The sequence below is a fragment of the Lepeophtheirus salmonis genome, chromosome 3 (genome assembly GCF_016086655.4).
Source record: "Lepeophtheirus salmonis chromosome 3, UVic_Lsal_1.4, whole genome shotgun sequence".
NCBI classification, from domain to species: domain Eukaryota; kingdom Metazoa; phylum Arthropoda; class Copepoda; order Siphonostomatoida; family Caligidae; genus Lepeophtheirus; species Lepeophtheirus salmonis.
Genome location: NC_052133.2, coordinates 25,320,847 through 25,335,732, shown reverse-complemented (window position 1 = coordinate 25,335,732; position 14,886 = coordinate 25,320,847). Strand labels below are relative to the sequence as shown.

Sequence of the window (14,886 nt, the reverse complement as noted above, 5' to 3'; positions counted from 1 at the left end):
GAAAGATTCAAATGTTTCTTTTTGTATATAAGACTTGTATGAGCCTGCCCGTTCCACGGACGCATGGGGGGGGGGGAAGCATTTGGACACAAAATGCTGGTGGTGTATTATTGTCCATGTTTTTGTCTGTCAAATTATTTAAAAACTCAAATAAATGATGTTATTCATAATTTATGTTAGTTTATTTAAATCAAATGTAAAAGTACCGCATTTATTCCAGAAGAATAATTAAAACATGAAAAAACCCAAATATGTTTATCAGTAAAACCCAAGTTAAAAATTTTGCATGGTGGCCTCCTGGGGTTGATAAAAAAAAGTTTAAGCCCTTCAGAATTATTCCTGAACGGGTATTGTTTACAACGATACTCCCACAGATACGCCTGCTTTGAAGATGACCCAACAAATTTGCACTCACACGTGAACCACTTTAAAAGTGAAAATGACAAGATTAAAATTGCTAAAGTTCGGTAAATCAAATAATCAGTAACAGTAAACATTAAACAATCAACCGATTTTTACGTAACAATCCTCTCAATATGAAGGTAAACCCAAGTTTAATAGAAATACAAGGTTATGCCATAACGTGTTTACGACTAATGTTTGACTTCCACCACGCTTTTAATAGTGACGTCATGTGTTTTGTTTACAATTTTCTATCGTATAATAAAAGAAACAATCTACATTCTTGATTCTACAATTTGACAAGGTCTTCATTTCATTAAAAGACATTCAAACCCGGATCTTCCACGTCGTAGTAAAGCATATGAAGCTAAGCCTCAGTTTCTACAGAGGACTACAGCAAACGAAGAAGATTGTCGGATTTCACTCAAAATCAAGTTAACGATGAATACATCAAGTCAGACATTAACTTTGATCTCACAAAGATACTTATTGCATGTAATATAACCTTATCCATTGCTAATCATCCTACGTTAAAAAAATTTATGGAGAAATACACGGGTAAATTCTTCCCTTCCCGAGGAACTATCATTAACTAATGGGGGATGATGGTAATGATGCCATTTATAAAAATACCCCCATTGTAAATTGTGAAGATAAGATAATTTTCAGCATGTTTAGAGTCATCCACACCAAATTACGAAATGGAACTCTCAATTTTGAACCATTTAACAGTAAGTATTCATTTTTTTTTAAATCTAATCATAAAATATGATTCTATTTTAGCTAAAATTATCAAGAATTATGATACACAACTCATTAAATGGCAAACACAAGTGCTTAAATGGTCACAACAATGGGGGGTAGTACCTTTGGATGGTTCCCAACTAGTTTTTTTGAGACTAGTTTCTTCACTTAAAGACTTGGGTATGATCATTAGGTTTTCCAATATTACATAGTAAATAAATATTACTTTTTCATAACTTAAGGATTAGCTATGGTTGATAAGCCCCAAGAAATTGTGTTAAAAAAACTCATAAAAGGCAAAAACAACTGCTTAAATGGTCACAACAACGGTGTTAGTTAGATTGGGTGTAGCATTATAATTAGCAATTGTGCGTATCCTTCATGATACTAGTATGCTCTTATACAAGCATAAATAACGGGGGGTGATGCCCTTAATAAGGAGTAATATCGCCGGACATTACTAGATAATTAGCTTTTGCACTAAATCTTTACGATAAATTTAATTCTAACATTTTTTTATTAGTATATTTATTGTCTAATTTTATGATTTTGACATTTACTTTATTATTAATAATTATTTAGATCTCATCGGTAGAGATACATCTATCTTGCACACAATTGTATATAGCAACTTCCACATGAAGAAAAAGGGGTGATTATCTTTTTGATCAAACTCAACGTCTGGTTTGTGTTTTGCAACCTAAAGTTTGACATATTTAACTGGATTCCGATGTCAGAACAAGAAAATATTATTCGGATCAATCTATTATGTCAATATTCTGTATTTATAATTTATTGTTATTATTAGTTATCTTATTCTAATTGTTAAATTTTTTATATTTAACATAAATGTATGATGGTTTATTTTTTACCATGTAGATTATATTTAATTTAAGCCTTCTTTTTTAAACTTGGAACTTCAAATATATTTCGAAATACTCTACTTTGTCTTTTCATTAGTTATTATTCTGAGAATAAGGTTCATAATTAATTACAATTTCATGGACATTTTCAAATCTACTGTAAGGGATAAAAAAACGTCTAAGTAAATTATACGTAGTAAATCTTCATTAAACATTTTGCTAATAAATATTTTCATTATACCCTCAAAAATCATTATAAAGCAGGCAGCTGATAATCACATCAGTATTTTGAACAATGATACCATAAGTCTTTCTCCCCCCTTCTCCTTGCACGTGTTTTTCTCTACAGGATTATCAGCTTTATGTATCACAATCAAGGCAGTAGATAATATATGTGTGTCGGTTAGCGTCTGCATTCTGATTGGCTGAGCTGAGTGACGTCACATATGTTGTATTCACTCAAAAACTAAAACAATAGTATTTATATAACAACGTGAATTGAGAATTTATCAAGGTGGTGGATGATATAACTCTCTTCAATGTAATGCTCTGGTCAGGGGATCTCAACTCTTAAGGCAAGATACAATGAACAATTGTTTCAACCGGTAGATCTCATCTCCTTTAATGGAAAGATCGTTCATTGTGCAGGTACCTCTTCATATCAAGGTGACTTGTGACTAGTGACTTCTGATCTCGTTAATAATTGTCCCTTAACATAAATTCCTTCAGATCTTCCACGGAATCATCGTATACTTCTACATATAAGAACAAAAGAGTTCCATAAAACGAAAGAATAATCGACGGAGATATCCAGTGAGGAGCAGAGTTAGTTTTCATCCCCCAACCACAGCTCCTTCTTTGAAATTATTGAAAGTCAACTCTACTTCGTCTCTTACTCTAAGAAAACTATTCCATTAATAAGAGTCCTTCAGTTTACTGGATGTACCTAACGCAGAAATCACTCATCCCTATCACATTTATATCAATTCCATTTATAAGTTTGACTTCGTGATATACAATACAGTCTAATTATATAATCCTTACACTTCAAGCTCACGCCTGATTGCTTTATTACAACTGAGTTACTTGACATTGGAAAATAAGTGGAACATTATTCTAGACTGGTAAAGATAATTTGCGTCTCTTTTCTTGATATTTTAGTCTGCAAAGCATATTCTACTCTGCTATTCTATATAAATAGTTATTCGGAGCTGTTATGTGATTATGTGTCTTACAAAATATATAACAAACCTCTTAGCTTCTGTAGACTTACATTGAAATATTTGAATGTCATTGAAATTCCCAAACTTATTGAGTCGAGAATCCTTCTCTAAACAACCAAATTGCTTGTCACGATATTGGAATATTACTCTTGCAAAGATCTAAGATCTCAACACGAATAAATAAATTATTAAATGTTTTCTATACTAGATAATTATGAGTTGTTTTACTGAAAACAATAGTTAAAATATATCAATATAATGATACGATTGTTTTAGTATTGATTGAAAAATAATAAAGTGTCAATGATATTCATCACATGTAAATGCTATTTTGTTATTGTGATTGTTGTCAGGTGAGTAGAAATTTCAAAATCCTTCCTATTATTAGTTGTAGAACTATTATTAGTCTGATTTGCAAACTATTGCAAGCAATATAAAAGTGGGAAATCTTTAGAAAATTGGACTTCCCGAGCATTATTCAAATATTTACTGAAATATATATCTCTTTCTGGAGAGAAAAGTAAAAATAAGAAGGCAACAGAGCCTTATTCCATGCATCATCTTCAGTTCTTTTAGCAAGATAAACTCTATATCAACATAAATAACAAATTAAGATCTATTTGTAAGGTTATTTTTTTCACATGAGCGTTTCATGTTAAGAAAAAATAATATTCACTTATTTTTAATATATAATTGATTTCTTCGATATAATGATTGTTTTGTTTTTATATTATTATAAAACTATACTATTATAATACTATACTATATATATTAAGATAATGGTGTACATATCCTATCTAAAGAAAATTGAAAAATATTCACAAATTATTCGATGCTATTGTTAAAACTTACAACTACAAGGCAACTAATAGTAATAGTTGTCTACTGTATTACCGGGCCGTGCAGAATTATTTACCGATTTTTGTTCAGAACATATCGCGGACAATAATGACATTTGAATGACTTGAGAAACAATTTAGAATAATAAAATAGTTTGTGATCAAATTTAATCAATGTAGCCACCATTTGACTCAATGACACTGGTCAGTCGACGTCTGAAGCTGCCACAGACTTGCTAGATGTAATCGGCGTCCATGGAGGCCCAGGCCTTGTTGACAGCAGCCTTTAAGGCATTTTCTGTTCTTGTGTCGTTTTTTGCAGGCCTTGGTCTCCACGTGCGCCTAGATAGGGAAGTCTAGTGGGTTCAGATCTGGGCTCTGAGGGGCCAGTAGTCTTTGGTCAACAGTTCATGCTGTCCTTGAGCTACTCCTGAGCTCTATCTTGTTGAAAAACCCAAGGAGAGTTGCCGACTATGGATTTGATCCACGGAAGGACCTTGGACGCCAGAATCTTCAAATAATCCTCCCCTGTTAATATGAGCCAGTGGGGAACCGTACCGGCTTCATGGCCTTCCCGTTGGATCTCCAAACATCTCCAAAGCTCACAACACGGGCATTTTGCCTGTTGAAAACAGGATCGACCGTAAAAGTTTTATCATCTGAAAAAATGATGATGCGTCCAGATGAGCTCTTGATATCATTCAAGGTTTTCTTGGCACGCTCAAGTCTGACTTCTCGCTGACGTTCAGTTAGCAGAGGGCGTTCAGTACGCCTCAGGGACTTTCCTCCAGCCCTTTTCAATACCCTTAAAACAGTTGATGTCGACGTTCCCATCTTTCTGGCCATGTCGGCAATGGACCTGTTGGGAGGCCTCTTGAACACTGCCTTTACTTGCCTTGTTGAGACAGTGAGCTTCCTGCCAGCCCCAGGGGAATGCTTGAGATCACCCCCAGCCTCCAAGCGCTTGGAAACGTTGTAAATTGTCTTCAACGAGGCCCCAACCTGTTCCTTAATGTTGTTATGTTACATGGTCTCACGTGTGGAAGTTGTTACGCTCTCACAGGAAGGATTTTTGTTTATTTTTAACAGTAAAAATACGAAACAATCAGATTTGTTGCAACAAAACCTCTTAAAAAGTATATTTACATCATTGGTAAATAATTTTGCACGGCCCGGTATAATCATAAACGTAGATTAGATGTTCACCTATTTATTATTTTTTTATATACCTACAAAGGTATAGTATGAAAATAAAATGTAATTCCCCCTTATATAGTGTCAGGCCCAGTTTGCAAGTAGAACATCTTACATTTTGAGTTAGATTCTTTGTAATCTTAAAGCGAAATACAAGTACGGGCTAGTGTTTTCCACACCTATGTGACGTCATTAAAATGGGGTGCTTACTTCAGTCAAATCATAAAAGTCTGACACACCTTTATAATACAATACCTTGGAATTTTTATACTAGATAAATATTAAATAATTCAAAAATGAACGATTGAACAGAAAAAAAAGAACGATTTAACGGAAAAAGGGTGAACTGGTACAAGCCTGAATAAGGATAATTTTTATTTGAAAATAATTTCCCTTTTTTACAAAATAAAATGCAGGGATCTTTCTTTTTTTTTAGATGACCCTTTTCTATAGAAATTCAGCTACCTTTATATATATTTTTGTAATATTTATATAATGGCGTTTTTTTTCAGAAATAAATGTCTAATTTTATTTTTAGAATGACACTTTTTCAGTATTTTTGTCTTTTATAATAGTGTTCATTAGTATTTTATTTAACGACGTTTTTTTATAGAAAATAATATTCCTTTCTATTTCGAAAATTACTTTGTTAGAAAATCATTTACTCATTTTTTTTAAATCATGACTCCTTGTTTTATACGCCTATGGTCAGTAGTATTGGGAAATATTACTTAGTGATGTAAGAAGTTACTTATATTTAGGGATATGCATATTGGCTAAATTGAGGTGAGTGAAAAAACCATACCTGAGGGAATGTTATGCGAAATATTGTAACTTTGAACAGCGACATTACTACTAACTGAGATCACTTAACACATAGGCTGAAAAGTCCCGAGCTCAACAAGAAAACACGTTTTCTTTCCTTCACAATTGGCTTTATTCATCAATAAAATATCCATCAAGAGCAAGATAATAATTCCAACGCCGCTCTATCAAAGCACTTTATCTTTTACCTCAAAATAGTCCTCAGTTTCAGCGATAGACTCTTTATGGAGCAAAATTTCTTGCTGTTGTGCATTTTTTAGGTCTGCGAACAGCCCGTAGTCGTTGTGTGGCAAATCTGGAGTGTAAGATGGATGTGGAAGCAATTAAAAGTTCAATTTATTTAGTTTTGCCATTTTTTATTTATTTATTTGTGACACGGTGCGTTTTGCTGGTGAAACAGCACTTTCTTCTTCTTCAAATGGAGCCGTTTTCACGTAATTTCGTTCTTCAAACGCTCTAATAACGCTATATATTCACTGTTGATGGTTTTATAAGGTTGTCTATGAATATTATGACATGTGCATAACAAAATACTGAGGTCATAACCTTTCTAGCTAAATATTGTGCTTTCGGGCACTTTGGACGAAGTTAACCAGTTTCTGTCCACTCAAACTATGATCGTTTTGATTCCAGAGTGAATTCATAAATCAATGTATTATCCATTGTCACATACCGACACAAAAATTCCGATTTTTTTTTTGTCAACAGTGAGCAAACGCGCCATCCACATTGAACAGAGCTTTATCATGGAAAATGATCAAGCAATATAAAGGAAACACGTTCTGTATATATTTTTACGATATCAGCTAACTCAAAAAACTTCCTTTTCCGATCCTCCAAACAATTTTGTAGATTTTTTTTATGTTTTCTGTTGTTAACGCCTCATTTGGACGTCCACTGCGTTCAGCATAAATTGTCTAAGATCCATTGTTTTGGAAATAAAAATACTAACATCTCACTTACGGTTCACATTTTTTTTTCATGAATCATTTTCTCGGATTCTGCATCCTTGACTTGTTTCTTAATCTTCTATTGTTTTTTTGTTTTTTTATGCATTTGTGGTTCGTTAATATAAAAACAAACTCGAATGATGTTTCTCAAATTTGAGTTTGGATTTAAATTTATATTCTTCGACTATTTATTTCAATCGACAAATTATTCTGATAGATCCTTTGGAGGAACAAAAAATTGATCTTTCAGTATCAAAAATTTACCGTCACAACGATAAAGGAAGATATTGATATAGTTTACCTGTAAGACCATACGAGTTCTAATTAAGTCTCATGAATCAAATCAAGGTTCTTAACTATAGTTAATATCTTTGGGTATCTCAATTTATCTCAGAAATGTTTTAATACAAAGCCTACAATTGACTTAAATATGTCTGAAATATTGTGCCGTCTGTACAAGGTGAGGACACAAAAATTAGAAAATTGAAACCGTTTTCACTTCTACATATTTTTATTTTTGTGCCATTTTTATGGCAAACTTTTGAAGCATAAGTTGTTAATTCAACAATTTTTTAAATTTGTTTGTCTTGCCCACTAAGACGCACCAAACAGCGAAGTCCATGAGGTTCACGTCGGGTCAGAACGAAGTCTGCCGGCTAGAAGGCAGCCATGTTCTCCCTGCAAAAATGATGCACCTACTTGGACGTTTTTGCCGGGGATCCATCTTGGGTAGAGACATAGTTGTCCCGGGGGAACATGCTCTTCAAACATGGCAAGACATGGTACCTGAGGACTTTATAGTAGACGTCCATATGTTGAATTTCTCGCTGGCCTTGAAGAAGTAGGGAGGCATTTTGCTGCCGTTGGACGCCACGACCATGATCTGCATGTTTGGTCCTGAAGGTTCCTTCTACCCGAGTTCTTGATTCAGCAAAGAAGCGATCAGTTCTCCTATTCATAACAGCTTCCACTGTGAAGATCTTCTTGTCGGAGATCGCATACCGTTTTGCTTTTTGACAGTTCTTTTTAATGGCTTCAAGTACAAAATTGTCAGACATTTAGAACTGAAGCTAGACGGCTTGAAGAGGATTCTAATTTTTGAGTTCTCACCCTGTAACACATTATTGTAATTAAAGTTTATTTATTATCAAATACTGTTTGTCAGAAAATATTAAAATGAACCTGATGGGTATTGTTCAATCTTTTTTGTAAAGCTAAATTATTGGCTACATTTGAAATTGAGACTAGAATTTTCAACAGTTAATGGCTTCAAGATGTCAAATTTGGATTTAAATTTTTAAAATAGGTAAGGTTTGATATCATACTCATGCAGAACGTGTTTAATTTGCTGTGTTTATTTTTCTTCAAAATGAATAATTTTATATTTGTAAATAATATTTTATCAAAGTCACCCATTGAGTGATAAAAAATAAAAATGAAATCATTCATGAGAACTGAAAAAGAGTGGATACCTTATAAAATAACCCTACAAGATTATAGCACTATGAAGTTAGTCAATTAGTTGTTTTCTCGCCCTTTTTTTACAAAAAGATACAATACATAGTTAGCATTAACATAATTTAGATTAAACTTGGCAAATAATTTTTGGAAGAAAAGATGAATTTATTTTGAAATAAATTTAATTTTTATCAAATGGTCAGATATTTTTCGAACGAATATTTATATTATGTAATTAAAAAGTTCAGTCGTCATCAATTAATGATTGCTTCAAATCCAATGAGCTAATGGGTCCAAGAATTAATAAGGAAAACGAGGAATTTAGATGTGGTCCACTTAAAGAAATAAAATAATTTATTAGCCTAGTTGAAGGTTTGAGTTCTGAGGTGATGGTAAGAAACACGTATATTTCTAGTAATCAAATCATAGAAAAAAAGAAAAAAAAATATTATGATTCGAACCATTAATAAGGCAATGTCTGTAATGGTAATAATTGAGCCTACCTAAAACCCTTGTTATTTCATTTCGTAGAGTATCGTTAACATTAAAATATTCACATGTTTATATTTAGCGTCCTCATTTTGTCCTAAATAAATTATATGTTATAGGGGTGTGTATTTTTTTAAATTTGATTTTTATATTAAAAAAAACAGATTTGTAAGAATTATAATTTTAATTAAAGAAGGAATTTCTAAGACATTTTTCGAACACAATCCCGTTAATTGGATCACCATTCATAGCACATCTCACACTAAATTCAAATTCACGTCGACTTCGTTGCAATTCTATCGCAGCTTGTTTGTTAAGTGGATCCTCAGGATTGGGCTCAAGGAATAAATATTGTAAACCATAAACGATCGAGTTTATTGTTAGTACAGGTTTCCAATCCTCACGAAGAATATTAAGACATACATTTCCTTCTAAGTCAATGTTCGGATGGTACACTTTGGTTTCACATTTAACCTAAGAAAAAAAAATATATATATATTTTTGGGATGAAATAGGAAATGAATTCCTCGCCATCATTTCATACAAAGTTGGTTCTAGCCATTTAAATAACAACAATTTGTGAAGCTAAGAAGTTGTTAAATAAATGTATTGGAATGAAAACGCAGATAAACGGTTAATTATGATGAAATGGAAAGTGTAAAGGGATGACTAATTGTCAAATGAGGGCGAGAAGGGAATGGTGATATGAAGGATAATAAATTATGTTATGAACCTTGGGTGGTTCGTGGGGATAACTGGCCCCGATTTTGAAAGTAAAAACAAATCTCCCGTCCCGATAATATCCCTCATCGGGGCAAATGTAGAGTTTAAATTGTAGAAGATCATCCGGGTCAGGGAACTCCGTTTTGCAGGTCTTAGGAAGCTCCAATTCGTTAATGTCCTTGGTAATTCTCAACTGAGCAGCTGAGGCTCTTTTCTTTTGACTGCAACTATCCCCAGACGCCCCAGATGCATTCTCTTGCTTCTCTTTCTTTAAGGTAAACAAATTCAACATATTCTAATGAGAATAGTGTACACTGAAAATGAGTAAGAAATATCCTAAAGAATCCACCGGGAAGAGAATCCCGTCCACCGCTGATCAGCACCCACTTCTAGCAGCTCAATCACTTTTCTCCTTTCCTTCTTTTTGCTTCTTCCTGGAGCAGCAGCAGCTTTTATGCTCAGCTGCCTATTTTATTTAATATGTATAATTTCATCTTCTCTTACTGTTTCTCTTTCTTTCTGCCCTCTCTTTCCCCTCTCCCGCACTCCATACTAATAAATATGTATATTAAATACTCAGTCCATTGGCTTATTCTGTACATTGTAAGTACGTATAATAATAATTTCACCCCTTTTTTCTTATTTCATTTGTCTTTCAATTACATGACGTCATTACTGAATCATCCATTCATAATATTAATGATTAAGAAGAAAAGTATATGGCCGGTAAATTATGCGAGATCAATTCTATATAGTAATATATTACTTATTAGTTATTAGATACCTACTAAAGATAAAAAACGAACACAGGGACACTTTTTCATTTCCTTTTATGTAGATATATAATTCGTCTGTCAAGCGTAAATATAAAAATTAAGATTAATTATTTTTAACAAAAGATATTAACAGGAGAGTATTAATAAATTAATGGTATAACTAATTAGCACCAGGATCGTCATTATAATTCATCTTTTTTTAATGCTTTAATTTTGTCTTCCATGAATTTAATAAAGTCCTTTCTTGACCTCCCTCCATTATACTCTAAGGGGGTCCCATTCTTATTGAAATATGAAAAGTATTTGAAGGTTGGATACCCAGAAACATTGTAGTCACTGCAAATCGTTTTTTCATCGATACAGTCAATAGCTGCAAATTCTGTTCTCGGATTATCCCTGAATAACTCAGCAGCAGATCCAAATTCCGATTTGGCTTTCTTACAGTGACCACACCTTCATCAATAAAAATGTAACATTTTAACAATGAATAATCCGAATACCATTAGTGTTAGTACTATTACTTACCAGGGAGCATAAAACATGACTACAACATGTTTTTTCCTTTTTAGGAAGGATTTGAAAGAGCCGGTGGTTAAATGCACAACTTCTGAGATTTCTTCTGACCATTTTTTCTCAGGAGGGGGTGGCGGAGGAGGCTCATTTGGGTTTTTCATAAACTCAACAATAGTTTTTTCTTCTCTTGCATGTCCAGAATCAAATTCAAATTTCCCATTCTTGAAATATTTTACGGTAGGATATCCCTTTACTCCAAGCCTTATGATATAAATTATATTTAAGTTAATATTTATTGGACAAAGGTTATTGATCCCATTTTCTTTAATTTCCAAATGAGATCAATATCAATATACAAACATGTTTAAATCCTTACCTCTTGCATAATGCGTCTTCTGACGTACAATCCACTGCACCAAGTTTACCATCAACTCCTTCATCGTGAAGTCTGTTTGCAGCAGCTGAAAAATGAGGCTTCATTTTTTTACAATGACCACACCAAGGTGCATAAAACTATAAATAAAATAAGTAACTAAGTCAAACACAAATGTTTATTCAACAAGGATAGTCTCATTCTCCCTACCATAACATTAATAGATGTCTCTTTGGAAATGACTTCATCAAAGCTACCATTGTCCAAATGAACTACTGTAGAAGTATCTTCATCCTTCCATCCTAGTTGAATAGCCTTTTTCGGAATAATTTCATCTTCTGGAGAGGGATTCTTTAAAAAATTGACAAATGAATCAGCATCATTTTCTCCAGGATATTGGTAGCGCATTTCATTCCCTTCGAAATACAATATTGTGGGAAAGGCCGTTATATTGAATTTCTTACGAATAGGGGCATTTTCAGGTCTGTTGACATCCATTGCAGCCATAGCTGCTCCTTGAATATCAGTCATCACTGTCTCTGCCGCCTTTTGGTAGATGGGCTTTAGTCTCTTACAGAATCCGCACCATGGCGCATAAAACATGACAAGTATTTTTTGGTTTTCACTACTTTTAATAAACTTTTTAAAGGAAGAAGGATCTGTGAGATGATGAACATGGTAGGCATGAGGATCCTCATGCCATGGAATATCTCCAGTCGGGTCTTTGATGAAATACACCAAAGACTCTAACTTAAGCGATCTATTATAGTCCAAATGGTATTTTCCGTTTTGATAATGCTTAAGAATGGAAGAAGACTCCGCTCCGTCAAAGGATATCTTGAGCTTCTTACAGAGCTTGCCATGCGCGGAGCAATCCACGCTCCCAATCGTACCAATCCCTTTAATTCCCACAGAAGAGCGATCCAATAGGTCATTCACTGAGTTCTCTTTCTCTGATGAAAAATGAATGAGAACATTATTCTTTGTACGAAGTAACTTTTTGAATGCTTTGTGATCCGTGATGGACTCCACATATGAGATTTTGCCGGAGGAACTCGTCGTGGGGCTTAATGTGAGGAACAAGAAGAGTGAGAGACAAAATGGGAGCCAATGAATGGATAAACCTCTTCTCTGTTGGCTCATCATCCTGGTGTTAAGGCCTCTGTCTCCGGTAGATTCATACAATAACAATTTAATCTTGCCGTTGGATGAGGCACGGACTGTGACGTCATCGGAGAACTCAGAAAAGGCAGAAGAAGACGTACTAACAGACAAGAGCTGGGAGGTAAAGATAGAGAGCACGATGAATGATGGTGAAATTTGAAGAGTGAGAATGAGCGAGCGAGCGACTAACTCAGATTCGGAGTGAGTGCGCGAGGTAGATTGTATTCTAAGGTTTTACTGCGCTGGTGGAGAGCTAGCGCCTAGAGGGGAAAGTGAATGGAGTGCGTAGTGCGTGATTGGAGTCCTAAGTGACGTCATGAGAGAAGAAGAGTGAGCTACACGCACCAAGAAGAAGCAAGCCTTGATCTATGAGTTTGAACTATTGTTATTTTCTGAGCCATCCTGCATGCACGGAAATCACTAATCACTGATCAGTAATCACGCATCACTTCTAAATCAGGAATCACTTTAGTTTATACTAGTATAGGGCGAATCCAATTCCGTTGTTGGACTTAAGGAATGTCTGCGGATGCATTCTCAGATAACGGTTCTTCTTCGGAGGATGAAGAGTTCGAGCGGAAAAGGCTGTTTGTTGGGAAAGGGGGTGGTCCTTCCCCTCGAAGTGGAGGAGCTGGAAATGCTTCCAAATCTGGATCAACATCTGAAGAGCGGATCACACTTGTTTTGGATGAGACACGCTTTGTGGTGAACCCCAAAGTCTTTGCTTTAACGCACCCTGACACCATGTTAGGCCGTATGTTTTCTCCGACTTCTCACTTCGAGTTTCACCCCAATTCCCATGGGGAGTATGAAATGGGAGAAGGAATCTCGGCGTCCGTCTTTCAAGCCATCCTGGGATTTTACGAGACAGGAGTCGTCCATTGTCCAAGCCATGTCTCTGTAGCTGAGCTCAGAGAAGCTTGTGACTACTTTCTTATTCCTTTCTCCTCTTCCACCGTGCGATGTAGAGATTTGAGGGGTCTCCTTCACGAATTAAGCAATGAAGGAGCTCAGAATAGATTTGAAAGCTTTCTTCAAGAATATATTCTTCCTCAGATGGTTATATGTGCAACCAGGGGAGATCGAGAATGCCACATTGTTATACTCGTAGATGAAGATCAAATTGATTGGGATGAGGCCTTTCCTCCTCAAATGGGAGAAGAATACACTCAGACTATTGTCTCTAGTCCTATGTATAGATTTTTTAGATATGTTGAAAATAGAGATGTTGCAAAGCATGTACTTCGAAAGAGAGGTCTTAAAAAAGTGAAATTAGGTATCGAAGGACATCCAACACACAAAGAAAAGGTGAAAAGAAGACCCAAAGGCAAGGCTGAGGTCATCTACAACTATGTACAAAGGCCTTTCATTCATATGTCTTGGGAAAAAGAAGAGAATAAGTCCCGTCACGTTGATTTTCAATGTGTAAAATCCAAGTCAGTCACAAATTTAGCAGAAGCAACCGCGGATCCTTCTATTGACCATTTGGACGCGGGAGGAAATCCTGTCATTAGAGGAGCTGCATTTGGAGCACTTAATGTAGTAGGAGGTTCACTTAACGTTTATTCAGATCAGAATGATAGTGATGATCCTCCTGGGGCTGTAGGGGGAGTATCACCAGGCATGAATGCGTAAATTTGTATATTACATAGGATATTTTTTCTTTATTCACTTGATATAAATTTTTATAGGAAAAAAATCATCAATTTTGAGAAGTTAAACAGAATTGATGCATTAATCGTATCTGCCATTTGTTATTCTATTGGACTTAAAATCTCTTGTGCTCCCCCTCCCCCCTATCCAAATTTTTCAATAATTCCTTCCTCGGAAAATGTTCACAAATGTCTTATTAAGATATTTTCGTGTTTACTTAATTTATTATCGTCATATTCTGATATTGATTTTATAATTAAAATTTAGATTCCTATAATGAATAAATTTATATTATTATGATTGTTCTTATTTGATGTTTTAGATTTTACCTGCGAGGAACAACGTAATGTGTATTATCTAAATAAATAAATTATTAATTGCTCTTATCCTCACGGATACCTACATTTTCTGTTTTTTTCTTTCATTGCGTATAATAATATAATAATTAATATGTACTACGAGTTATTAGTATATTACTATATTACTATTAGTCATTCCTAAAGAAAAGTAATAAATGAGTAATAAATCTGTCTTTTGGGACGTACATTTTACATACAGCTGAACTTAAACTTAACTACTTAAAATTAACTATAATTTATAAAATAATGTAGTAAAACGCGCCTGTTAGCTTGAGCTAATACAGGGTCGTAGAGTTATATATTTTTACGAAAGATATCGCTTTTTATGATACCATAGT

At 34.4% G+C, this 14,886-nt stretch overlaps 3 protein-coding genes and 2 long non-coding RNA genes across 7 annotated transcripts; 3 read left to right on the top strand and 2 right to left on the bottom strand.

The window, feature by feature from the left end:
* The first annotated feature begins 118 nt into the window (after nt 1-118).
* LOC139904965 (uncharacterized) lies at nt 119-2,089 on the top strand. 2 transcript variants are annotated; one of them, XR_011779333.1, is made up of 3 exons: nt 132-542; nt 626-1,133; nt 1,186-2,089. It is a non-coding gene; the product is annotated as an uncharacterized lncRNA (long non-coding RNA). The 2 variants fall into 2 exon arrangements; XR_011779332.1 differs by having other exon boundaries at nt 119-1,133.
* A 407-nt stretch (nt 2,090-2,496) lies between these two features.
* Nucleotides 2,497-3,556, top strand: LOC121114772 (uncharacterized). Its single transcript, XR_005863334.2, has 2 exons — nt 2,497-2,675; nt 2,739-3,556. It is a non-coding gene; the product is annotated as an uncharacterized lncRNA (long non-coding RNA).
* Nucleotides 3,557-7,532: 3,976 nt separating this feature from the next.
* UbcE2M (NEDD8-conjugating enzyme UbcE2M) lies at nt 7,533-10,170 on the bottom strand. Of its 2 annotated transcripts, XR_011779331.1 has the most exons (3): nt 9,721-10,170; nt 9,002-9,461; nt 7,533-8,909 (listed from the first exon to the last, which is right to left on the bottom strand). XR_011779331.1 is itself a non-coding variant. In XM_040708828.2 (2 exons), the coding sequence occupies exons 1-2, from the start codon at nt 10,000-10,002 to the stop codon at nt 9,171-9,173; spliced, it is 573 nt and encodes a 190-aa protein (XP_040564762.1). In that variant the 5' UTR covers nt 10,003-10,170; the 3' UTR covers nt 7,533-9,170. The 2 variants fall into 2 exon arrangements, 1 of the variants encoding a protein (XP_040564762.1); XM_040708828.2 differs by having other exon boundaries at nt 7,533-9,461.
* A 356-nt stretch (nt 10,171-10,526) lies between these two features.
* LOC121114768 (protein disulfide-isomerase A5) lies at nt 10,527-12,518 on the bottom strand. The gene is made up of 4 exons (XM_040708826.2): nt 11,583-12,518; nt 11,376-11,512; nt 11,012-11,260; nt 10,527-10,939 (listed from the first exon to the last, which is right to left on the bottom strand). The coding sequence occupies exons 1-4, from the start codon at nt 12,516-12,518 to the stop codon at nt 10,669-10,671; spliced, it is 1,593 nt and encodes a 530-aa protein (XP_040564760.1). The 3' UTR covers nt 10,527-10,668.
* A 537-nt stretch (nt 12,519-13,055) lies between these two features.
* On the top strand, nt 13,056-14,593 carry mri (BTB/POZ domain-containing protein mrityu). Its single transcript, XM_040708827.2, has one exon. It carries the CDS (start codon nt 13,056-13,058, stop codon nt 14,169-14,171), a length of 1,116 nt encoding a protein of 371 aa, XP_040564761.1. The 3' UTR covers nt 14,172-14,593.
* Nucleotides 14,594-14,886: the final 293 nt, after the last annotated feature.